The sequence below is a fragment of the Zingiber officinale genome, chromosome 10B, assembly GCF_018446385.1.
Source record: "Zingiber officinale cultivar Zhangliang chromosome 10B, Zo_v1.1, whole genome shotgun sequence".
In the NCBI taxonomy this organism is placed as follows: domain Eukaryota; kingdom Viridiplantae; phylum Streptophyta; class Magnoliopsida; order Zingiberales; family Zingiberaceae; genus Zingiber; species Zingiber officinale.
The window spans coordinates 8,304,483-8,330,926 of record NC_056005.1 but is presented as its reverse complement, the minus strand read 5'-3'; the positions used below and the strand labels follow the sequence as shown (position 1 = coordinate 8,330,926).

General features: G+C 38.1%; 2 protein-coding genes across 3 annotated transcripts; one reads left to right on the top strand and one right to left on the bottom strand.

Moving 5' to 3' along the window:
- Window positions 1-308: 308 nt before the first annotated feature.
- LOC122030607 (protein trichome birefringence-like 5) lies at window positions 309-3,747 on the bottom strand. The gene is made up of 5 exons (XM_042589816.1): window positions 3,136-3,747; window positions 1,579-1,771; window positions 1,150-1,343; window positions 916-1,074; window positions 309-830 (listed from the first exon to the last, which is right to left on the bottom strand). Exons 1-5 carry the CDS (start codon window positions 3,693-3,695, stop codon window positions 503-505), a joined length of 1,434 nt encoding a protein of 477 aa, XP_042445750.1. The 5' UTR covers window positions 3,696-3,747; the 3' UTR covers window positions 309-502.
- A 1,441-nt stretch (window positions 3,748-5,188) lies between these two features.
- On the top strand, window positions 5,189-26,387 carry LOC122029357 (villin-5-like). 2 transcript variants are annotated; one of them, XM_042588307.1, is made up of 23 exons: window positions 5,189-5,361; window positions 6,894-6,997; window positions 7,723-7,822; window positions 11,567-11,635; window positions 11,734-11,976; window positions 12,054-12,231; window positions 12,313-12,445; window positions 12,560-12,722; window positions 13,462-13,609; window positions 13,728-13,828; window positions 13,930-14,085; window positions 22,238-22,306; window positions 22,406-22,474; window positions 22,582-22,719; window positions 22,856-22,984; window positions 23,742-23,889; window positions 24,028-24,038; window positions 24,123-24,263; window positions 24,412-24,537; window positions 24,718-24,783; window positions 25,146-25,464; window positions 25,565-25,755; window positions 25,831-26,387. In XM_042588307.1, exons 2-23 carry the CDS (start codon window positions 6,942-6,944, stop codon window positions 25,942-25,944), a joined length of 2,868 nt encoding a protein of 955 aa, XP_042444241.1. In that variant the 5' UTR covers window positions 5,189-5,361; window positions 6,894-6,941; the 3' UTR covers window positions 25,945-26,387. The 2 variants fall into 2 exon arrangements, with proteins under 2 accessions (XP_042444241.1, XP_042444240.1); XM_042588306.1 differs by lacking the exon at window positions 5,189-5,361 and adding an exon at window positions 5,540-5,696.
- The last annotated feature ends 57 nt before the right edge of the window (window positions 26,388-26,444 follow it).

Sequence of the window (26,444 nt, the reverse complement as noted above, 5' to 3'; positions counted from 1 at the left end):
AAATCAAACTAAATCGAATTAATTAAATAAAAATAAATCAATTTTTTAAAACAAATTGAACCAATCGAATGTAAAAAAAAATAAATCTAATAGAAAAAATATCACTAATTTGATTAAAAATCAAATTAACCCATTTTTTTTAAAAAAAATCATTTTTGATGTTAAAAATAGGGTGTAAAATTGTAATTTTATAAAATTTTTGATTAATTTGATCTATTAGTTTAATCAAATAAAAAATTTAAAAAACAAAATTGAATCAAATTAATTAATTAAAACAAGACTAAATTTCTGAATAAACCAAACCTATCTATTCAATTTAACTAAATTTTTAATCACCCCAATTACAGTGCAAATCAAATATTAACATCACTACTGTCATAAATTGTTCTCTTTTTGGGATCACTCGATCTCCTCAACCTCCATTTGCTTCTCTTGGCGTGCGGTGCAGTGTACTCAAGCATCTTCTGAACTAATTAATCATCCGAAGATCACAGAAGATAGCCTACTGTCGATGTTGCTGTTGGACAAGGGTTGCGTAGATTAACTCATTCCATGCATCAGGAATCCCTGGAAGGCACCAGTGGCTGCAATCCTGACGCCTCTTCGACGTCTTCTCGCCTTCAATCACCTTCTTGCCGTAAACAGATGGATGCCCATCCTTGCGGTAGTTGGTCAGCTTCGTCACGTTCAAAAGGACGACTGGAACATGCATTCTTTTAATGGCGTCTTCTACTATCTTCATCTTCAGTGGATAGCTATCCAGCAATGCTCCGGTTTTGACTGGCTCCCTCTCTCCCTTGCATGTTCCGCCGGAATCCCAGTCTCCCCCTCTGGAGAAAAAACATGTCGATGAGGTTTTGAGAGTATAAATTGAGACTACTGTTAATCCATTGAAGTAAAAGCATTGGTGAACACCTAAAATGAGCAGCGGAATATCCACGGTAAATGATGAGTTGTTTAGCAGGATCAACGTTATGATCGATCCATCTTCCCCATGTCTTGATGGCCTTTTTATAAGCTTCTGTCGCGTCGAATTGTGGATAGAGAACACCACCTTCTTGGTAGTAGTTTTTCCTGGTCAAACAGATTCATGATTTTAACTGAAACTCTCGACAATGAAATGCGAGGCAAAGAGATGAGATGGATTACCCCCTTGCAGTCTTTCCATGCGTCCACCAGTGACCAGTGTTAAAGACAAGTATGTCGGCTCTTTTCCAACGTTTGGCCGATTTGTCGATTCGATCTATAGAAAGAATAGGGTTTGAATTGCCCAATCGATTGATTCGAACTCCTTCTCTGGCTAAAAAATGGGATCGAACGAACTCGACGGTGCAGTCATAGTCCTGCAAAAAAAAGATGTCTATTAGATATATATTTTTATCAGTGGAATAGTCACTGATTCTGCTCAAGAACAAAGCTAAGCTTTAGGCCGTCCAACCCCTACATTAATCATTAAATTTTTCGCAGATAAGTTTAGAACTGTGATTGGATTACCAAAAAAGTGAATGATTTAACATAATATTCCATGAACTAGTTAACGAATTAAAATTCCAACTGGTAAGCAGAGATTTTTCTTACAGCAAACTTGAAAATGAAGTAGCCGCGTCCTTTGGTTATTTTATAACCTCGAGTTTCATACATTTTGCTCTTGTCGGGCAAGGCTTCTCGCAAAAGACACAACATTGATTCAAACTGGTTCCGATTCATGGAATCTCCAACAAACATTAACCTTTTCCCTCGAATTCTCTCCAAAAAGTCCGTTCCGTTAAACCTAAGAATCAAGAAAAACAAAAAAGGAAGCATTGAGACCCTGATGAAAATACAAAGACCACAGATTCTTCTTGTAAAATATGGTTGTGAAAATTGGAAAACTAAAATAAGAATGAAGTTATGTCATGTAGCAGTATTTTACAACTTACAGTTACCAAGGCACAAGAATCAAACTAGTCCTAAAATATGTAAAGTAATAAGAAGAAATCAAGAGAGCAATGAATGTTATATTTCTGATACATCAATCAACTTAGCAATAATCTCAACTAATTTGAAGGAAATACATATAAACACGTACAAAAACATTTATGAACATTAGTTTCTCCAGCTGAGTTGCAATCATACACACAAATTTATGAATAAATCTCGCCCACATTGTCCACAGAGGATAACTTATATAGAAACTTAATTGGGTGCCTATTTATTTGGATACTTTAACTTTTTTATCAGACTTCAAGATTAAGGGCCTTATCAAGCCACATGATGATTGATAACCCAAAAATTGGTTATGATATGTCTGACGCATTGTCCGTCTCCTAAACAACCAGATAGAAATTGTCTACAAAGCTGAAAATAGGTAAACAAAGAAATTTACTAAATCTAAAACATTTGTTCAATTATTGAACTTAGAATATGAAAGGAAACAAACTTAGTGCTGATGTAATCCAAAGTATAACCTTATTGAACTGAGATCATAAGTTTTATTAAGACAATTCATTTGTTTAATCAAAGCCATTGGTTCTACCAGTACCATCTATAATCTAATTTCAAAAGGTAATAACGAAAATGAATCATGAACAATCAACCTTTGATGACATAAAAATCAAAGTGGTTTCTAAGGCACATACTTCATTTAAAGGGCTTAATGAGTAAAATATTGAATCCATATGAATTCACAAAGTATGGAAGTATTAACATGCCGACTAAAGCCTAGCTCAGCATAGTCGCATAGTCTTTTAAGCTTCATCACAAAAGGAACAGGATCCTCCCCGTTCTAGATGATTCAAGTTGTCCATTAAAGGACCTTGCATTAATCTGGAACGTAATGTGGATGACACATAAACATCGACATCCATTAGAGCTTTGATTTAACAAACATAATTAAATTAAAGTATCACATCTTAAAGGACTCCACATGTTAGCTTTAACATTGATTCCATAGATCATATATGAAATCTATATGAGGTTGGCTTTGAGAAAAAAAATGCTCCATAGCAATAAAATATTTCGATTATCTCTTCTACACATTTTTGTCTATCTCTGTTTGGAGTCAATCCCGTAGTCACACAGTTATTTAAGAAAGGAAGCAACAAATGTGATAAAATGGGAAGAAAAGGAAGCTACAGAGGAAGAGGAAGAAGCTACCTCGGAAGATGACAGCCGTCGGGTTTCCACTTCCATTTCAAGTAATCACTATCCCTCCTTCCATTCTCCTGGCAAGTGTAGGCTTCGTCAACGTAGGGGCAAGAATCCGGCTGATAGAGCGGATACCGCCCCTCTTCGTCTCTCTCCCACTTCCCTAGGTAAACGTCGCACTTCTTAATCCCAACGGAATCCGCCCCGTGACGCGCCTCCACGTCCGTAGCTTGCGCCGAGTCGGCGGGTTTGGGCGGCTCGAAAGGCCTCGGAGGAGGAGGAAATGGAGGGGTCCGGTGCGGATCCCGCCTCTGAGGAACCTCCGTCACGGAAGACGGCGGATTATCCACCGTACCCTGAGGCAGGATGAAAACTTCGCGGGACGGAGAGACCGAGAGATCGGAGGAGGCGGAGAGACGAGAGTAGAGGACACGGTGGGGAGCCAAGTCGAGGAGGAGGAGGCAGAGGAAGATGAAGGCAGAGAGGGAGACGGAAGATACGGCGGCGACGGCGACGGTGCGGCAGCGCTTGGCGTGGGGAAGGAGGAGGGGAGGAACTGGCGGAGCCATTGGCGCAGCAGCGGTGGGGGGACGATCATGCCGCTCCTATGTGGGGGTGCGGAGAATTGAGGGCGGAACGTAACGGCGGTGACCCGATCTTCCAGATACTAATTTTGGCCACTGGAGCCTGGAGGGCTGAACGTACGACAGGAGGTGTACTGTGAAAGGGAAGCAGGAAGGTGACCGGATCTCCCGCCATGCCTTTCAATTTTAGAAATTTATTAAATCACAATTTTAAAAATTATGTAAATTACTTATCCCACCTTAAACCATTGCTACTTAACTCACACGGATTTAGTCAATTGAATGAAGTCAAACATCTTTTCAAGGAAAACCTTGATTTTGATTCACCTAGATTTAAATTTTTCTAATTTCAAAACTTTTCATATTTAAAATTTCAAACCTTGATTTTTACTTTTTTTTTCATATTCAAAATTTCTAATTTTGAATATTACTTTTCAATTAATTATTAGTTTAGATAGCTATGAATTGGTAGAATATTAAATTAAAGGTATTTTGAAAAATAAATACATCAGAGAATAAGTGTCAAATTGTGATATTCAATTTTGATATTTTTGAAAGTAATGTGCATTGATAATTTTTTATTAACCCTAGGATTATGGTATAATGGTAAAAGGCGGGACGGGTTTCATAAGTAATAATAGATAATGAGAGTTTAAAATCCTACCTAACGTGCATTACATTTAGATAGTTTGAAAAATTTGTAATGTTGAACCATTTGTCAAAACTCATTTGTTCTTCTAAAGTTATTCATGTGATCAGACGCTCCGTAAGAACTCATCTATTCTTACCAATTTACCTTAATGGTTTCCATAGGGTCGATCAACTATTAAAAAAACTTATGACATTGAGCTGTCGGTAAGAATTCATCTATGCTTCAAGATTATTTTCGATGGTTGATGGAAAACTTCAATTGAATGGGCTTGGTCATGATAAGATATTTTTTTAATCAGTTTTGGGTTGACCGGGCCCATAGTTGGGCCCCATTTGGGCCAAAATCATAGGCCTCCAGCTCGGTTCGTCCCTGACTGGGGCCCGCGGAATTGCGTGCCCTGCTTTACGAACCGCCCCGCTGGCCACGTGATCGGCTGCTCGCTAGTCGCCGCGCTGTTCGCAAAATTCATTCGGCATATTCGGGGTCGGTGCCCCCACTGGTCCCCACCCCTACGTTCCTCCCGAGGCTTCCACGTCATCCGACATTTCATATCCGCTGTGCCGGAGCGAACTGCCGAGGCCGTTCCAAGCATTCACCTCCATATCCTCTCCCGCATCGGATTCCTGGAAGTCACCGAACGCGCAACACCGAAATCACGAAACAAAAGAAGCCACGTCCGAATCAACGCCGGTTTTTGTCCTTCTCCAAAGTGACCATAAAGGCTGAGTGGCTGTAAAAGAAAAGGCGCCATACTTTATTCCGTATCGACGTGTTACCCTTTTGCATACCTGGCTTTTTATTGGCCTAATTCATCATTCCCTCGCCGCTCTTCACTATTTCGGAAATATCTGTTTTTTTAGTCTTCGGGTGGCTTGGGCGGCGCCGGTTCCTCCACTCCCATTCGTCCTCGAGGTCGATCGAGCTGCTTGCTAGGGTTCACTTCGTGCCGACCTCTCCGACCCCAGTGTCGGTCGCGCCGCTCGCGTTGAACGAGTAAAGGTGTGTTTTTTCTTTGATTTTCCCCCCACGCCTTCTTACTGCCGTTTCTTAATAGTGAAGGACATGTGTTGCGGTCGTCGTGCCGTTTGCTTTGAACGAGCGAAGTTGCGATATGTATATATTTTTGTTTCCTCTCCTACCCCTTTGTTTACGGGTCGCGATAGGTGTTGCTGTCGCATTCTATTTTTTATTCTGGAAAAAAATGCGACGGGATTGTTAGTTGTTGACATTGTTTCCGAGTTCTCCCCCCATCTCAGGAACTGATCTGGTTTCTGAGTTTATCTCCGGGATTGTTTTGGTGTGTCGGGATGTCGAGAACTGAGGCTCGGGCTAAGGTAGAAAAGCAGATTCTTTTTTATTTTTCCTGTTTTCTTGCTACGAGTTCGGTTGATCTTACTCGATCCTTTTTGGATTTTTGGCACTGGAAATTTATTGCTTGCTCTGATTAGGTCGATTCTGAATTTGTTTTTGTACATATGCCTTACCCGGAGGCTAGTCTCTGACTGTCACAACAAGCATCCGAAATTATTCTCGCACATTCTGTTGTATTCTCAGAATGGAAGCTCTTGAATTCTGTTGATTTATTTTTTTTCAGTTCCAGCTTAATTATTCTTTGATAATTATTTAATATGTTGGTCTATTCAATTGATCAATTGAACATGTGTATATCCGTTTGATTCTGTGTATCTCTGGAGGTTTGGGCGCTAGTGTAATCTGAAAGTTTAGTGTCTGTTATCTGACTTTTTTTGTTCTTTGTGAGATAACCAAGGTAATGATCGATAATTGTCATTCTTTGGTGCTTGAAAGTAGCATGAACGCAAAGGGTACAACAAATCTGCATCTTTTCCAATGAATTCTCTGATTAATTCTAAATGCTCTTGAGGGGTTGATTTTAGTTTTTGATGATAATTTCCAATTTCATGCTGAAAACTGTTATTCATCATGTTTCTTTGTAAATTTGTCTGCTGGTAATGTCATATTCACATCCCTCTTCATTTTTGGTTTTCTATGATGGCATATGCATTGTACACATAAAATTCTCCATTGGTGGACTCATGGCACAAGATTTTAAAATTTCAACCATGTAAAAATACTTGTCATTAAGAACTTCTTTCTCTTAATGAAGTTGTAGTTTACCTGTCTGAATTGTGTTTTTCATGTATAGTTGCATTAAAAGGTCTGGTTTTTCATAGGTTGTTTTGGGACAAATAATTCCGGAAGCTATTAAAATTCTTGTTAATGGGCATGGAATGCTATTATCTCAGTGTTAACTATTAATTTATTCATCTTCAGTAACTTATCTGCAGAATTTAAACTTCTAATGCTGTTTGTCTATTGTTTAACTCCATGTTCCACTAATGTATAGAATTTGGAAAAAGTACCTTACTGTGAAATTCACTTGAGACAATTATCCACTAAAATTTCAACTTTTCTAAATATAAAATGATGCACTTAGTTGTTACTTATCGATCAACATCCTGTCTCGGTTGCAATGGATCATTTGTCTAAACTATATGAATGTCTTTATGCAGAATCCTCTTGCTGGTGGCTTGAAGCCAAAACCAAGCAGTTCTCCACATATGGAAGTCTCCATGAAAAATGTTGATTCAGCTTTTCATGGAGTTGGGCAAAAAGCGTATCCTCTTGCTCAAGTTTATTTTTGCATTTTCGCTAAGTTTACCTTCCAAAGTATAGTTGTGCAGTATTCTATGGAAGGAATATTTGGGAAAATGTAAATAAAATTTACAAATAGTCTAAAGTTATCCCAATTTAATAACTTTATTCTACCATTAGTTATAGATCAAACTAAAATATATGTCAATTGTTTGATCTGCATGCCCTTCATGAGCTGCTATAAAATCTTAACTTCAATAATTGTTTCATTGCTTGTATGATCTATAAAAATCTGAGTTGATACTTCATCTTGCATTCTAATCTTTGTAGACACAAATAAAAAATGAAACAGCTAGTGGTGTTATCGGGTTTGTTTTCACTAGTTCGCACAATGTTTGATTAAACAGTTTTTAAGTTAAATATTTAATTGTTGACTAAAAGAATTTCTTGTTAGAATAATCACAACAATGCAGAGAGCAGATTTGAGACATTGCATACAGATTAGTATGAACTAAAACAATTGAGAGAGTAAAAAAAGAGAGTTCATGTCAATTGGATCCTGTCTGGGAATGTCTAATCATGAGTGATGATGTTAAGCTCTCTTGTTGCATGAATTTCGTCAACATGATCACAAAATACAGCTATGCTACTTAATTATTAATTTTAATGGAGTGCAAGTGTCATTTTATCGTTATATCCCCTCTGCGCATTGTGCCTACTGGTTTTGTTTTGCTTAATAATATATAGTGGACTGGAGATATGGCGTATTGAGAACTTTTGCCCAGTCACTGTACCAAGTTCTTCACATGGAAAGTTCTTCACTGGAGATTCATACATAGTTTTGAAGGTATTTTGCTAAGATTTTCTACAAATCCAACTTTAATATTCTTTATTCTTGTGCAATATTTCTTCATGAAGCTTCACCAGAATGAACTTAGACTATCACCAACTATATGCCTGCTGTTTTTTCCCTCAAGATAGTTAATTTAAGGTGATTTGATCAAGCAGCTTATTATGAATCATGCAAATATTTCAAGTTACAGTTGGGAGGAGGGAGCAGAATATGCCATACCACATTGAGTTGGAATTGTAACTTCAAATTTTATTTTATTTTTGTCTATATTCCTTCGGATGGAATGTTAAAATTTATTTATTGTTGCATACATACGGATAGTTCTTCAAAATGAACATGATATTTTGTTACTTGAACTTCTTGGGTCGCCTTATGTTCATCATGCACCAATTTATTGTTGATCTATAGATTCACCATTGTCGAGATAGTCATTTTTGTTCTAATATCAATGCTATTAAAATGATATTTATAAATAGGCCTATAAACATAAGATTTTGAGATTATGATTGTCCAATGTAATGTTTACATTGTGTCAGAACAAGTAGTGCACTATTATACCTTGTCTGATCTTTCTAATTGATTAAATAGTCTTTGTTTTGCATAATTTCTCTGTTTTGGCATGCAATTGTTTTCTTCTCGAGTTCTAGCATACATACGGATAATTCTATAAAATGAACATGATATTTTGTTACTTGAACTTCTTGGGTTGCCTTATGTTCATCATGCACCAATTTATTGTTGATCTATAGATTCACCATTGTCGAGATAGTCATTTTTGTTCCAATATCAATGCTATTAAAATGATATTTATAAATAGGCCTATAAACTTAAGATTTTGAGATTATGATTGCCCAATGTAATGTTTACATCGTGTCAGAACAAGTAGTGCACTATTATACCTTGTCTGATCTTTCTAATTGATTAAATAGTCTTTGTTTTGCATAATTTCTCTGTTTTGGCATGCAATTGTTTTCTTCTCGAGTTCTAGATATCATAGATGCTTCTAATTTGGTTTGCAATTGATGTTGATGATGAATCATAAACATATAGCTGGAGCCCTTATTTAATATAGATTTTCAATTTGGTTCACTGAAGAATATGATGTTTTCAATAGTCGACTGCCTAATTGACTCAAATTGCTCCACTTGACTAAAATTCCACTTAGTCAACTAAAGTTGAAACAAAATGATAAATCATCAAATTTGTGAATAGAACTTCTTGAGTCAACTATCATTTCGACTGTTCCAGTTGATTGAATCAACTCATTAATACTTCATTCATTGACTAAGACCTAGAAACACCTATTTCTTGGTTGAGATCGTACCTAGGTAAAAGTCCACCCCCAAAATCAAGATTGCAAATCATTCATAATCTTTTAAGATTCTTATGAATCACTTCATGTTCATCATGCCAAGAGACATTGATCCCAGTCTTGCTATGCCAAGAGGCCTTCCCTTTGGGTTTTCCTTATATGCCAAGAGGTCTCACCTCAAGACTTTCTCATCTGCCTGGAGCCTCTAGGTGTTCCTCGTCTCCAAGAGATCTCACTTCCATATCTTTCTCATGGCAAGAGGCCTCACCTTCATGTCTTCCTCATTAGTCAAGAGCTTTTGGCTTTGAGTCTTCTTGATTTACCTTTGGGTCTTACTTATTTACCAAGAGGCCTTGCCTCCTATCTTTCTCATTGGCACCTACCTCATTTGAGCATCTATCAAACATTTATTGAACTTTTCGATCTGCCAACATCCATTGAACTTTTGCATTTGTAAACGTTCTCTTGGACTTCTCTATCAACCAAGACACTTTTTCATTTACCAAGTATTTGGTCAACCTTAGGGCTGTCAATGAACCAAGCATTCGTGAACAAGCTTAGTGTTCAGCTTAATAAGAGTTTGTTTATGTTTGTTCAATACACACAAGATCAACTAAATAAACAAGTTTGAACAACTCGTTAAACTAAACAAATAAGTTTGAACACATATGTATTTAGCTCATTAATGTTCGTGAACAATGATCGTGAATAATGTTCATGAACCATGTTCATTAATAAAACTCTTATCAACATGCTAAATAAATAAAAAAAACTTTTAAAATAAACAAATAAATTTGAATTATCAAGCTCAATAATCCATCAAACAAGCAAAAGTTTCAAACAATCAAATAAGTTTGAATTTAGAGCTCGATAACATCTAAACTAACCAAGCTCACGCCAAACTTAAATTGAGAGCGCGAGAACATCTAAACTAACAAAGGTCAAGCTAAGCTTGAATTGAAAGTTTGATAACATCTAAACGAACTAAACTCAAGCCAAGGTTCAACCAAGCTTAAGCTCATAAAAAATAAACCAAGCTAAGCTTGAACAATCATTTCAAAGGTTTGGTTCATTTTAGGCTCAGCTCAGTTTGGCTCAATTACCTTATCAAACAAGCTTGAACACCCCAAAGATTGGCTCGGCTTAGCTGCACCTTAACTTTCTTGGACTCAACTTGCAAGTGCAGAAGTTTTTACACCTACACAGTCGACAAACACATCAAGAAACATGATATGATTATATCTTAAACCCTTTGCACTTACAGTTGGGTGCATGATTGCAATTCAGTCACACACGCGGATGGTCGGATGCATATGTAGCCATTATGAAACAGTTAATTTAATTTTTTGTATTTATAAAAAAGGGCAGTCCGGTGCACGAAGCTCCCGCCATGTGGGGTCCCAGGGAAGGATCTATTGTACGCAACCTTACCCTGCTTTTTGCAAGAGGCTGTTTTCAGGATTCGAACCCGTGACCTTTTGGTCACAAAGCAACAACTTTACCGTTGCACCAAGGCTCCCTTTCAATTTTTTGTATTTATGAAAATTATAATTTAAATAATCATTAAAAGCTTAATCACATAAGAGGTCTCTTTGAGACAAAATCGATGACTTACTGATTAACATAATGTGAATGGTATTTAAGTTTTTAACATGTTGTAATTATCATTGTCATCAAGTTGTGTTAGTGCCATTTGTGGTTGGCTATATGATCTTATCCATCCATTGAATTAATTGAATACTATGTGAGACTATATTACCAGCTGGGTTTTAACATGCAGCGCTTATGCAAACACTTGCTTTCTTTTTTAAGTTGCAAGGGAACCACTCCTTTACACTTGTCATACCTTTTAGTCATGTGAGCTGTTCCCTTCTAATTTAGTCTTTTAGTCATTGGAACCCTTCCCTTCTAATTTAGCTGATTCTATGTTACTGCAGTAAACTACATATAAGCTACAATGGTCATCTTCATCTTGACTATATCTATATTCAGTTATAAATTAAAGCAATATATTGTAAACTACATATAAGCTACATTGGTCATCTTTATTTTGTCTAATCATACTTAATTATAAATTAAAGCAATATGCAATTGCATGAGAACATACAAGTATAGGCAATGTGGTAAATCAATTGATACACTGAAACAAATGTGTCAGCATGAAAGGCAAAGTTTCTACTGCAATAATAAAAACACCCCATTCCAAGTAACAATTAGTAACCGGGACATTGAGTTAACTAAGTGGTACTGAAGTAAAGTTTTCTGTAAGGTAATGTTTATAATCATCTTTTGCCTTCTATATATTCTGGTATTGAGTTAACTAAGTGAGAATGAAGTAAAGTTTTCTCTATACCTATCTCTTGAATGTGCTTAACATTTTGGTTTTTCAAATATCTACTGTGCTGAATAATTTTTCTTCTTCTCAGACAACTGCCTTAAAAAGTGGTGCTCTTCGTCATGATATCCACTACTGGCTTGGAAAAGATACCACTCAGGTCTACTATGTGCAAAAGCCTGATACTTAAGATCATCAATTTTATGAAAAAAAATGAATAATCATCTTAAGACTGTCGTGGAATGTCAATCTCTATAGGATGAAGCTGGAACTGCTGCAATTAAAACTGTAGAGCTAGATGCAGCCTTGGGGGGTCGTGCTGTTCAATATCGTGAATTACAAGGCCATGAGAGCGAGAAGTTCTTGTCTTATTTCAAGCCATGTATAATACCACAACAAGGTGGCATCTTATCTGGTTTTAAGCATGCTGAGATCAATGAGAGAGAGCATGTTATTCGTTTATTTGTTTGCAGAGGAAAACATGTTGTCCATGTCAAGGAGGTAACTCTTTCAGCTAACAAAGATCTTGTATCATAATTCAACTATATGTGCCTGAGTGTTTAAGCTGTTCTGATCAGGTACCATTCGCTCGGTCATCTCTGAATCATGATGACATATTCATACTGGATACGAAGTCCAAAATTTTCCAATTTAATGGATCTAATTCCTCTATTCAAGAGAGAGCCAAAGCACTTGAAGTTGTACAATATCTCAAGGATACTTACCATGAGGGGAAGTGTGAAATGGCAGCTGTTGGTAAGCTATCTTTTCTAAAGTTCTGATGTCTTGTACTGATACCAGGGAAGTTTTAAGATATGGTTGGTCCATGATGGGCAGAGGACGGTAAGTTGATGGCTGATGCTGAAGCCGGAGAGTTTTGGGGATTTTTTGGTGGCTTTGCTCCTCTTCCAAGAAAAGCAGCATCTGAGGACGAGAAAAAAGTTGAGACTTTTTCCCAAAAATTGCTAAGGTAATATATTGTTAGGAATTCCATATTTGGTGTGGAGTTTTATGTTGTATACTATGGAATTCTGAGCCAATTTTATTCTGCTGGAGATTTAATAGAAACCATTTGCCTTTTCAGAGTTGAGAAAGGACAACCTGTATCTGTTGAAGCTGAATCATTGACAAGGGATTTGTTGGACACAAATAAATGCTATTTATTAGATTGTGGAACTGAAATTTATGTATGGATGGGAAGAAATACATCTCTTGATGAGAGGAAAACTGCATCTTCTTTTGCAGAAGTAAGTTGATTGGCTCCTGATTATTTATTATTTTCATTTTAAAATTTGAACCACTTAGATATTCTTTCTCTATCAAATCTTGCATGCTTGCTATTGACAAATTTAAGCCTTAGATGAGCCATTTGCAGTGATAATGACCTCTGTTCAAGAATATGTATTTGTTTTGAAAGTGAATGGAAGAGAGTTCATTGTGGGTATGTCTAGTGGTAGTGAAGTTACAGTTTGATGTGAATTGTGAACTACTGCTGTATGCATCCTCTACTAGAGATGATGGCAATGGCATGGTGAGAGGCCAATGGGTCGAGGGGTTGCTGGTCTATATTTACCCAATGGAAAGTACGTGCAGTTCCTTATTATGCATGTTGAGGGGAATATGCCCCCTTTGGGTCACTTGAGGTTGAGGTGGTAGTTCCTGAGCTCCAACTGTGGAGATTGTTTAAGCTCTTTAATCCCCATGTCATCTAGATGTCCATAATTCATATCCCTGGGTCAGGTGTTGTTGATGAACCCATTGAACGATCCATGTGGTTGAGAGTCCTCATGACCATGCACAATGATGCAATCAGCAGGAGTGTGCAATTCAGTATCAGCTACTTATAACAGCATTAACTTATCCTTTTGCCTTTATTTGTCTTTATATAGTATTTTTTATGCACAGCAATGCTGCATTAAAGTAAGAGGTCTTTAGACTAATTTTTATTATATTGTGCTTATATTTGTTAATGCACATAACATACAGGATTTATTGCGTGAGTCTATCAGATCACATGCTCATTTTATTCGGGTCATTGAAGGTTTTGAGACTGTAGTATTTCGCTCAAAGTTTGATAAATGGACTCAGACAAGTGAAGTTACTGTAACTGAGGATGGCAGAGGCAAAGTTGCAGGTTAGTATATGACATCAATCCTTGCAAAGATCCTGCAATGCTGCTGTTTTTGTTGATGCCTTATTGATTAATTTCTTTTTTATGCAAGCTGTAATATGGTTTACATGTCCTTTTGTAGCACTTCTTAAACGCCAAGGACTGAATGTTAAGGGTCTCACAAAAGCTGCTCCTGTGAAAGAAGAACCTCAACCATACATTGACTGTACTGGAAATTTACAGGTATTTTGTCATTCATTTCTTTGTGAGATTTATTGAAAGCAATCCCAATTGCTGATTTGCATTTAAAAAAAAAAAAACAGTGACATTGAATTAATGCACAGGTCTGGCGTGTTGATGGCAAAGAAAAGACCCTTCTTTCTCAATCTGATCAATCGAAGTTTTTTAGTGGGGATTGCTATATTTTCCAGTATGCATTTCCCGGGGATGATAAAGAGGAATATCTCATTGGCAATTGGTTTGGGAAGAAAAGCATAGAGGTTAATTTTTTGACATCGTATTGTACATTTTTACTGAAGTATCTTGAAAACCTTGGTGATTAACGTAGGTTGTTATTCTGGAGACTTAGTTGTTCTAGACTTGTAGCTAAACTATTAATAACAGAAGATCTTAACAGTGTGAAGGGTTAGTGGTTCTATATGTAGTGCCAATTCACTGCACTAGACATTAATCCTGTTTGCTTTCCTACAGTTTCTTACAATATTTTTGTATGCTTATTAGGAGCATAGTAGTCAGCATCACTATCTGGACCTTACAATCCAAAGTTAAACAATGAATTGGGTTAGGATATTATACGGTATGATCAATCCTTTGTGTCTTTAACATTCCTACATAGGATCTCAGTTTCAACGATTATAAATATATTGTTCAAAGCAAAACCTAAAATTTCGTAACATGGGAACACGAGTTAGGCCTTTATATAGGAAAGAAGATATATAACAAAAGACAAAAATACCCCTATACTTATTCTAACGCTCCTCCTCAAGCTTGAGAATATAGATCATATGCACCAAGCTTGTTACATATGTAGTCAATTCGGGGACCTCTAAGTGACTTAGGAGTTGACAAAACTAGTAGATATTTCTCCAGATATGACTTTCTGTCTGACAAAGTGACAGTCAACTTCAATATGCTTTGTTCTCTCATGGAAGATTGAATTTGAGGCAATATGCATAGCGGCCTGGTTGTCACATATGAGTGGCATTTGTGTAACCTCTCCAAACCTTAGTTCTTGAAGCAACTGTTTTAACCATATAAGTTCTTCACTGGCAATAGCCATAGCTCGATATTCTGCTTCTACACTGGATCTTGCCACAACATTCAGTTTTTTGCTTTTCCAAGAAACAAGGTTACCTCCGACAAATATACAAAATCCAAAAGTATATCTTCTATCAGAGGGAGATCCTATTCAATCTGCATCAGAATATCTCACGACTTGAGTATGTCCTTTGTCTTCATATAGAAGACCCTTTCTTGGTGCACTCCTGATATATCGAATAATGCGAGTCACTGCATCCCAATGTTCTTTGCACGGAGAGCTAAGAAACTGACTTACTACACTTACTGCAAATGAGATATCTGGACGAGTGACGGTAAGGTAGCTTAGTTTCCCTACCAATCGCCTGTATTGTTCAGAATCTAAAAGAGGCTCCCCCTGATTTGGCAGGAGCTTGACATTATGATCCATGGGATTGTCGACTGTCTTTGAGTTTAACATTCCTGTTTCTTCCAGAATATCCATTGCATACTTCCTTTGGGATATAATGATCCCATCTTTTGACTGTGTCACCTCTATCCCTAGGAAATATTTGAGTTTGCCGAGATCCCTTGTCTGGAAATGTTTGAAAAGATGTTTTATTTGTGAAATCCCAAGATGATCATTACCTGTGATGACAATATCATCAACATAAACCACTACATAGATGCAACCAGTAGATGAGTGGCGATAAAAGACATAATGATCAGCCTCGCTTCGAGTCATGCCAAACTGTTGAATTACGATACTAAATCTACTGAACCATGCTCTGGGTGACTGCTTGAGACCATATAAAGATTTCCGCAAGCGACATACAAGACCAGAAGACTCCCCCTGAGCAACAAAACACGGAAGCTGCTCCATGTAGACTTCCTCGAGCAGGTCACCATGTAAGAATGCATTTTTTATGTCCAATTGATGAAGGGGCCAATGGCGAATTGCAGCAATAGACAGGAAAATACGCACAGAAGATATCTTGGCAACAAGAGAAAAGGTGTCTCCATAATCCAATCCAAATACCTGAGTATAGCCTTTAGCAACAAGACGAGCCTTAAGCCGATCAACTGTGCCATCTACACCAACCTTCACCGTAAACACCCATTGACAACCAACCACCGACTTCCCAAGAGGTAGAGGAATGAGGTCACAAGTCCCACTGCTCTGTAAGGCACTCATTTAATCAAGCATAGCATGTTTCCAACTTGGATGGGCAAAGACATCACCTGCAGTCTTTGGAAGAGAAACAGACGACAAGGAAAACAGACAATAATAATAGGATGGAGAAAGACGATGATAGCTCAAAGAGACATAGTGAGGAGAAGGATTACGAGTGGAACGCATACCCTTTCGAAGTGCAATAGGAACATCAGAGTTAGGAGATGGGACCGGAGGAAACGGAGAAGGACTTGGCTCCAAAGATGTGCCCACGGCAGTGTCAGTGTTGGTCGGCGGCAAAGCAGAACGAGGACGACGCTGATAAACCTGCAAAGGAGCAGAAGAGGCTGGAGATGATAGAGGCGCCTCCGGAGGACAAAAGATAGTTACTGATGCAGGTGGAGAAGGAGAAATCTCGGCCTGTGAAGCGCAAGGACCAAAAAAAGAAACTGACTCAAAAAATGTGACATCAGCAGAGATGAAGTACCGACGAAGAGTAGGAGAATAGCACTTGTACCCTTTCTGAGACCGTGGATACCCAAGGAAGACACACTTATGAGACCGGGGAGAGAGTTTGTCAATGCCGGGATCAAGAGCATGAGCAAAACATATAAAACCAAAGACCCGAGGTGGTAGAGGATGAAGAGGCTGATGCAGATAAAGTACCTGATGAGGTATTTTACCCGGGAGAGTGGAAGAAGGCATGCGATTGATGAGATAACATGCAGTAAGTACGGCATCACCCCAAAACTGATGAGGGACATGAGAATGGAGAAGAAGAGTCCGAGTGGTCTCAAGGAGATGACGATTCTTGCGTTCTGCAATCCCATTCTGTTGAGGGGTATGAGGGCAAGACGTGTGATGCAACACACCATGAGATGTCAAGAAGGTACGAAATTGAATAGATAAATATTCGCGTGCATTATCACTTTGCAAAGTTCGAAGGGAAGTACCAAATTGAGTTTTTATTTCTAGAAAAAAAATTCAAAAATAGAAAACAATTCTGAACGATCCTTCATCAGATATAACCATGTACAACGGGAAAAATCATCTATAAAAGTAACAAAATACCTTGACCCCATTGTAGAAGAAACACGACTCGGACCCCAAACATCAGAATGAACCAAAGCAAAAGGAGACATAGCTCGACTCTCAATACGAGGAGAAAAAGAACTACGAACATGCTTACCTAATTGACAGGACTCACAAGATAAAGACTCTAAGTGAGAAAGACTAGGATGTAACTGTTGTAACTTATTAAGACCTGGATGCCCCAACTGAGCATGAATAAGTAGTGGAGATGCCGCCGCCGAACCAACAAAAGAGGGTTGTTGAAGCCGATATAGGCCATGAGATTCACATCCGAAGCTAATCATCCTCCCCGTACTCTGGTGTTGTAAGGAAACAGACGTATCAGTAAAAGAAATGGTACAATCAAGAGATCGAGTAAGTTGACTTATCGATAATAAATTAAAGGGAGCGCCGGGAACATTATGAATGGAAAGAGATGAAGAAGGATGAACAATGTCAATACCCTGGGATTGAGTTTGGGAACCATTGGCCATGGTGACCATTGGCAAATTACTAGAAGTAGTGAGGGAGGAAAATGAGGATTTATTACCAGTGATATGATCGGTGGCCCCAGAATCAAGAACCCAAGGACCCGAAGAACGAGATATGCCAGCAAAGGAAGTACCAGCGTGTGCATCCTCAAACCAATTCAAAAAGTCAGTATAGGAAGGTGTTGGAGTCGAATCCGGTGTTAACTGTGAAGTGGAAGCTGAAGAAGCAACAGAACTCTGAACGATCTGAGCAGCACGAGGAGGACGACCATGTAGACTCCAGCACTTATCAATCGTGTGTCTCGGTCGGTGGCAGTGATCACACCAAGGACGTCATTTGCCACCCTTGCGAGGTGGAGGTTCTTTGTGTCCAGAGACCAAAGCTGACGAGTCGACAGGAACAGAAGAAGGTATCGTTAAGACTTTGGCTAGGACATGGAGAAGAGTCGCCCAGGTATTGTCCATGGTAGCTTCTGTGGGGTTGCCCAGGATCTGGTCACGGGCATGAGAATAATCTGTGGGCAGACCATATAAAGCCAGAGACATAAAAAATTTCTTCCGATTTTCAAGCTCTTCAACAAGATTGGCCGCAGGTGGGAGCAGTTCATTGAAGTCACAAAGAAAGCTAGAGACTGAACCCAAATAAGTTGACATTGAATCCTTAATCCGATGGGCGCTCAGGATGGTCACGAGATATTCACAAACTTGATAGAGTCGCCGAGAGGTATTTGTAAAGAGTTGTTGAGCTTGTGTCCAAACAGCTTTGCAGATTTTGTGAGTACGAAAGACATTCCTAAGAGATGGATGGATGGATGGTGGCTCGGATAATACAACACAACTGAGCGTCAACCTTCTTCCGCATAGGACGATCGACGACTTGAACATCTTCTTCAGTTTGAGTGAGATGTGTCTTATAACCCTGTCCAACAAGCCAAAGCTCAATGTGAGATGTCTAAGAGATATAAATTTTACCATCCAACTGCTCAGAAGAAAGAGGTGTAGTGATATAGTTGGTAAAGATTGAGGTATTTGGCTTTGGGGCGCCAGATGTAGCCATGAATAGAACTGTGAACCGGACTGCTGGAATAGATGAAGTGAGCTTGCTTGTGCAATGATATGGTTGTTTTCCTAGCAACCAACCACAGAAGAAGAAAAGGGAGGGGTTGCACCTGCCGGCTAATGTCGCTTGCCCCCTTATAGGTGGTAAGAGAAGGGATCCAAGGCCAACCAGCAAATCCCCGATCTGAGCCGAGATTTCGTTGCTGCTTGAGGAAAACGTAGCAGCGGCGAGAGTCAGAGAGGGCTGGAGAACTCGCGGAAGAGAGATGCGGCGCAAACCCTCCTGGATGGGGAAGGGGCAGACAACGCTGGACCGCAGTGGCTAGGCTTTGGGCCTCGTCCTCTTCTGGTAGGAGAGCTTCAGAACTTCTGAGCAGGGTAACGAGGAGGGTTTGAAGCTGCAGAGGCTTCGAAGAGCACCTGCCGGACGAATTCCACCCGCGCGTCGTCGCGATCGAGGCGGAGAAGGAGGACACCAGCGTCGCCAGGTAGAGCGACGACGTGAAGATTGTCAGCAACGGGCTATCGAACGTGCAGTACTGGTTCGTGCTCTTGTTCGCTTTCTCCTTGCTGAGCACTTCGGGGAAGAATTTCCGCAGAAACGAGTCCTCGATGAGGAAGAGAGATCCGATCGTGATGATAGCTGCAGGGACGGCGGCGTAGAAGAGACGGAGGCGGAAAGAAGAAATTAGGGTTTTAACCTTGCTTTGATACCATGTTCAAAGCAAACCTAAAATCTCGTAACATGGGAACCACGAGTTAGGCTTTTATATAGGAAAGAAGATATATAACAAAAGACAAAAATACCCCTATACTTATTCTAACATATATAAACTAAAAAAGTGCTTTCAATTAGACATTTTAAAGGTTTATATTAATGTAAAAAATAGTTTGTGTTCATGCCGTATCCTTTGAGAAAATTTTAAATTATATAAGATTTTTTTCATATTCTAAGTGAAAGAATTCTTGTAATTATTATTATTGTCATCCTTATGGCTATTCATTGTTGCTATTTAATATTTAAATATAGAACACTAAAAATTTTATTATCTTTTTTGTATATATGCTATCTAATAATTTTATTTATACTAAATGATATTGAAATGGTAGTGTTTTAAATGTTCATATTGATATTATATTTTGAAAGTTAAATTAATATAATTGTAAAATATGTTAATTGAATTTTAGGTTCTTGTGATTTTGCGATCTTAACCTATGGACCTCTTTGCATTTCAAGGTAGCATCTCAATCATGACAACCTTCATTAGGAATGTAAAATATGTACAATAATTATAATTAACTTCTGTTCATTGTTGCTTTAGTTATATTCTTTAGTAACATTCTATCCCAGGTATTCTCTTATCAAAAATGAAAAAAGGAAGAATATGTGTACTTTCTTGTTTATGGCACATCAACATTTCCTCATTTTCTATATTATTCTGAAATACATGCTATTTGTAGTGCATTATACTCCTCGATGACATTCCATACAGTATACCAATGTTCAATTTTGCATAGCAATCCTAAATTGTGAAAGATTAATAAAGTTGGTAAGTTTTAAGCTAGGGTATAGATATTATTTTCATTTAGCTTGTAAAGGTCTTATAAGCAAAATATAGATCAGAGCCGAGAATGATAAACTCCCAAACCTAATACTCACATGTAGGTGAAACACAAACTTTGGACAGCCCACACAAATGATATTTCCTTTAACTTTTGGCCAACACATTGACAAAGAGAAAGGATAAAGAGTTATCTCAAAACAAATTTCTTGAGTAGGGTTCTCCCTAAACTGACATATACACAAAACACAATAGGTTGAAGGAAAGGAAAATACAATTGGATTTTTGCTGATTGGATCTGGTCCTTGGATTGTTGGTTGGGATTATTCACATGTGCTGGAACAGGGAGCATGTGCAGGAACAGAGTAGAGATCCATGATGAGATGCATATCTAGATAGCGGCGGCTCACGCAAACAATGATGATGGTCGAGCTACTGACCGAGGTTGAGCAAGGTGACATCATTCAAGGGATAAGGTGCTCAATTGTTGCATGGTAGGGCAATGAAGAAGAATTGTGAAGCAAATTTAAGGAGTAAATGAGGTACAACAACAGAGAAATCCCAAGACAAATCAATAGAGGATGTAATAAGTCAGACTAGGGCTTCTTGTAGCTGGAACAACATGGAGGAATATAGGAGATAAAGGGATCTCTCAGCCAAACCTGTTGGACTGACTATGATGATCATGAGAGCCAAGATCAAGTAGCAGAGATGATCAATTTATGGAGACCAGAGACTGGGAAAATAGCTGATGAGTGCCTAAGAAAATGTAGCCATGTCTAAACTCATTCTACATAAGGTCAAGGAGTGATCAACTGTATGAGCATTTGATGACAGAAAATCCTCAATACTGTAGGTTCAATCATCTTGCAGGTGGAGTTCCATTTGGAGAAGAAACCTGCAAGCTAGAACAGATGATTCGAGTGATATGGTCTGAGAGGAAGAAAGGAAGGAAAGTACCACGGTCATTGTCACATATGAGGAAGCACAAGGGGGAGGAAGAAATTCATGTGGTGCAAGGGGGCAGAGGCATTGGTAGCATGATTATAGTGTGTAGGCAGAGGCATTAGTAGCATGATTATAGTGTGTGGGCAGAGGCATTGGTAGCAACCAAGTCATGGAGAGGCTAGCAGTTACTAGGTCACGAATGTTTGTGAAGGTGTTGAACACAAAACATGTTGAGGAGAAGAGGAGGTATTGTACTTAAGCAAGAAGAGAAGAGGTGACGCAAACTAAAATGTGATACGCAGTAAGGATTCAATCTTTGGAATAATAGTTTTAGTTATAAGTGAAATGAGTGTGGCGATTGGTGATGTTAGTAGAAAGAACATTAATGTTGCTTTGAGTAGAGTTAGCATACAATTTTTTTGTGGATTGTTCATTTCTCATTTCAAGGAGTGTGTCATGAATTATTTAGATTGTGAATGCTGACTAGTTCATATTCTCCCCTTTGGATTTCTTTTTCCTCTTCTCTTATTTGTTCTTAGCCTGGGTGTTGTCCTCTGTCTATTTATCTAATTCTTTTTTGTTTCCAGAGACACTAAGATCGTTTTTTAGAGTTGATATATATTGAATGAATGAGATAATTATAGGCTTGAATTAATCATTCTTACAGTTGAGTTTCATATATTGCAATAGGCATTTGAAGGTTCTCTTGCATCTATGGGTTAATATTCTTTGAATCATTTCATTTCCTTGTGATTTTGTAGGCATCACTGCAGGTTGATTTTCCTCTTTTATTTGAATTTCATCAAGTTATTAATATTACTTCAATCCAGAGAAAATTCATCTAATTAATTAGATAAATAATTTAAGTTTTAGACTCTTCCTGAAACATTGTATATTGAAGTCAGGATGTGTTACTACTTTGTGATATAGTTATTAGCGACATTACTTGTGCTGGAATTGAATTTTTGTAGCTCATTAGCAATGGTCTGTTGATAGTCATTTTAATTTTCTTTGTGCTCATTAGAGAAGCAACTGACTTGCAGAAGAAAGCATTAATATCCTTGATAATCTGAAGCTTCTGTATGTGCAGGAGGAGAGAGCTGCAGCAGTATCACTTACTGCAAAGATGCTGGAATCTTTAAAGTTACAGGCTGTTCAGGTAATTATAATGTTTTCTTCGTGACCTCAAATTATGCTACAACCAAAATTTGTTACATTAGTAAAACAGGACTAACCATTCATATCCACTTACTTTCAGGCTCGGTTTAATGAAGGAAAGGAACCTCTGTTCTTCTTCTGTATTTTCCAAAGCTTCATGTCCTTCAAGGTTTGCTTCTGCATAAATTGTTGCTCGTCAAATCAACTCCACGTGAAATGTGTTTAATACATTGTTTTGTTAATTTTGTTTGGCTTGTGTACTGCATAATTTCACAGGGTGGTCTTAGTTCTGGGTACAAGAATTTTGTGGCTGAAAATGAGATTCCTGATGAGACTTATTCAAAGGATGGCATTGCACTTTTCCGAGTTCAAGGATCTGGACCAGAAAATATGCAAGCAATTCAAGTTGAACCTGTATGTTGTGTAAAGAATGTTTGGGTTTACTGCATTCTTAACAATGAAATGTTATCTGTGATTCAATCTTTTCAAATAATTGCTTTATAGATGATGGACCTTCGTGATCTTTTTATCCTTTTCTATCTTCTTTCAGGTAGCATCATCTTTGAATTCATCGTACTGTTATATACTGCATAGTGAGGATACTGTTTTCACATGGTCTGGAGGCCTAAGCATCTCTGTGGACCAAGAGCTAGCTGAGAGACTGCTTGATCTGATTAAGGTTTGTCAAACTATGATTAGAAAGAATTCTGCTAGTCATGTTGACCTTTTTATACTGGCTTATTTTGTATATTGTTGGATGGATCTATATACTTCCTCTTTATGATTATCCTTATTGCATAGACATTTTTGGATTTAGAGGAGCAACTTTTAACTAAGACTGCTTCAAACCTTTTGCAAGAGTGAGTTATGAGCTTCATTATATTGTTTAACTGGACATGATTGGACACATGTTCATCTATTACAACAACAAACCATGTTAATCCTATCTATTGGGAGTTAATTACACTGACTTATTTTCCCATCGAACTCTATAAAACTCTAGACAAATATATATTACTAATTGGCAGCAAAGGTAAAACCGTCACCTCAGCGGCCCCTCCAGAGTGACCCTCCACTGTGGAAGGGAGGTAAATCAAGGGGGTTTGTCCAACAATAACAGCACATGCAAGGAAGGGTTGAGGCAACCAGCGGAGCATTTTGCATCCGCTGGGAATCAACCCTAGGACTATTAGCAGCAACACCCTTGCATGAACCAACTGCGTCAGGCCGTGGAGCAAATATATATTACTAATGACATCATTTTTAATTACATTAAATGAATTTGTTTTAGCCACTCATAAGAGTAACTTTTTTACTTGTCTTTTTGGTTCAGATTAACTAGGCTACATGAAATAACATGCAATGAGTTAAGGAACAATTGTATTCTAATTTCTCATGCATCTACTTATATTGTGTGTCAATTGTCAAATTTTCAGCCAAACATGCCAGCAAAACCACAAAAAGAGGGAACAGAATCTGAACAGTTCTGGAGTATACTGGGAGGAAAATCTGAATACCCTAGTCAGAAAATGTCAAAAGAACAAGAAAATGACCCTCACTTGTTCTCATGTACATTCTCAAAAGGTAGACAGTCAGTGACATCCTACTACTAAATGTATCCATATTTGCTCTATCAATATCGCTCATATTTATTCTTTTTTTCTTTTAAATATTTCTCTACATCAAACTGAATATGCTCCTACTTCTGTGGCGAACATGAAGGCACCTTGAAGGTATGCAGAGCAGCTGTTCATTATATGAGCTTGGCTTGTTTACCTTATCATTAAATGAGTAATGTGGTTGTGCTCTCTTTGCAGGTGACAGAGATTTTCAACTTTGCCCAGGATGATTTGCTGACAGAAGATATATTTATTCTCGACTGTCGTTCAGATATTTTTGTTTGGGTAGGGCAGCAGGTTGACTCAAAAACCAGAATGCAAGCTGTAAACATAGGAGAGGTGCGGAGAAAGAGATAGCTTATCTTTCAATTATTTTGTTTCCACTTATCTTTCACTTCAAATTCATGAAGTTTATCCAATTTAGAGGACTTTGTTTCTTTTATTACGTATTATTTGATGTGTCTATGATTTTGGATATTTCCTGCAGAAATTCATTGAACAAGACTATCTTCTGCAAAATATTTCTCCAGAAACACCGCTGTACATAATAATGGAAGGGAGTGAGCCTCAATTTTTCACTCGCTTTTTTTCTTGGGACTCATCAAAAACAGCAGTAAGGATTCTATTAAGTTTAAATTTGTTTTGTATTGTCGATTAATATCATTTTATCAAAGGTTTGAACCTACTTTCCTGCAATGGCTAGGGACTTCTGTGGCCTACTTTAGTTGACAAATGTTTGGTTATAGCTCAGTTTGTGATACAACAGAACTAATTAAGTTTCTTCTGGTTTCAGATACATGGTAATTCGTTCCTGAAGAAGCTAGCAATTGTGAAGGATGGAATAACTCCAACATCAGATGTGAGTACTCATATTCTCTTGGTTTATTGTATGACTCATAGATAGGAAATTGTAGGCGACAGTCTCTTGTTAACTCAACCTAGGAAGAACACAACTATAGCCAAAAGGGTATTTTCTAATAATGCAGACCAAGTTTTTGCATTCTGTAAATAACTGTATAAGTTTTTTTGGGTGATCAATAATGGAAACTAGTTCGCCTGTGTAATTTGCTTGTGTGTCCACAAAGTGCATAGGATTTTAAAGCCATAAGCCTTTTCTTTTCTATGATTCTTTGCCAGTTTTGCGTGATTCAATATTCACTCCAATCATACCATTGGCATTTAGCTAATATCTTTCCAATTGGATATTTATCTTCTCATCAGAAGCCCAAGAGGCGAGTGACACCGGCACATAGTGGGCGTTCTAGTGTGCCTGAAAAATCTCAGCGCTCAAGAAGCATGTCCTTCAGTCCTGAGCGCGTTAGAGTTAGGGGAAGATCCCCTGCATTTAGTGCATTAGCAGCTAACTTTGAGAACACCAATGCAAGGAATCTGTCAACTCCTCCTCCAGTGGTTAGAAAACTTTTCCCAAAATCTGGTTCACCGGATTCGACAACAGTAGCTCCAAAATCAGCTGCTGTCGCCAACCTCTCTTCTTCATTTGAACTTCCAAAGGAAGTAAAGATACCAAAATCATTAAAAGGTATGCAACTATTTTCTCAAGTGAAGAGAACATGTCCAAGGTTTTTATTCTTCTCCTAAAATCTCTACGCTCTGAATCTCCTTTACTGAAATGAGTCCAGAGAACAAAGCTGAAGTTGATCCCAAGGAGAGTATCACTGGTGTTAGTGATAGAATTGAAGTGCTCACAATACAAGAAGATGCAAAGGAGGGCGAAGCAGAAGATGAAGAGGGGCTCCCGATATTCCCTTATGAACGATTGAAAACTACTTCTACAGATCCTGTTACTGAAATTGATGTGACCAAGCGAGAGGTATATCATCTTGATTACTGACTAGTTCTAAACCATCATCTTTTTGTAGGTCTAAATCTGTCTTCCAACTCGCAGACTTATTTATCCTCGGTCGAGTTCAAAGAGAAATTTGGCATGTCAAGGGAGGCCTTCTTCAAATTACCCAAGTGGAAACAAAACAGACTTAAAATAGCTCTCCAGTTGTTCTAGCACACCAGCTCACCCCTCATCAGCTTGTGCCAATGGATCGAAATGCGGTGTGCACACATTCTACTAGTATCTTATATTTGAAGTTGTGATTGTTCCTTCCCAATTTTAGTTAGTCGGGGAAAAGAAAGGCTTCATAGTAAAGAAAGGGACAGCGTCAGTGTCTTTTTTAGCTGCTTCGAGTCCCCAAATGTTGTTTATTTGTCAACACAGGTTTTGACCCATTCTTTCTGTTCGAGTTTGGTTGTGGTATTCTTTTTGTCATCAAAGCTTGGTTTGCGGGCTTGCTTTTTTGTTTTATTTTGGCCATTTTTTTTAAGTGACTAAAAATGGGATTTGTCCCAATAAATTTAGGAGTGCTTGAAGTTGTAATTGAGGCTTGAGTTGTGTATACAGTAAGCGTAAACATATTTATGGTTGGAGACAAGCTTGCTCCTTGGTTGTCACTGCTGTTGCATAGAGTTGTTTATTTCAGTGTGCACATCGAGACTTTTGTGTCAGCT

Bases quoted from the DNA above. Each gene is read 5' to 3' on its own strand.
- LOC122030607 (XM_042589816.1), bottom strand. From the start codon at position 3,695: ATGGCTCCGCCAGTTCCTCCCCTCCTCCTTCCCCACGCCAAGCGCTGC. The intron at 1,772-3,135 runs GTAGCTTCTTCC...CTTGATTCTTAG, and splicing joins GACGGCTGTCATCTTCCGAG to GTTTAACGGAACGGACTTTT. The intron at 1,075-1,149 runs GTAATCCATCTC...CTGTTTGACCAG, and splicing joins CATGGAAAGACTGCAAGGGG to GAAAAACTACTACCAAGAAG.
- LOC122029357 (XM_042588306.1), top strand. From the start codon at position 5,670: ATGTCGAGAACTGAGGCTCGGGCTAAG. The intron at 12,723-13,461 runs GTAAGTTGATTG...CATAACATACAG, and splicing joins CTGCATCTTCTTTTGCAGAA to GATTTATTGCGTGAGTCTAT. The intron at 25,465-25,564 runs GTATGCAACTAT...AAATGAGTCCAG, and splicing joins GATACCAAAATCATTAAAAG to AGAACAAAGCTGAAGTTGAT.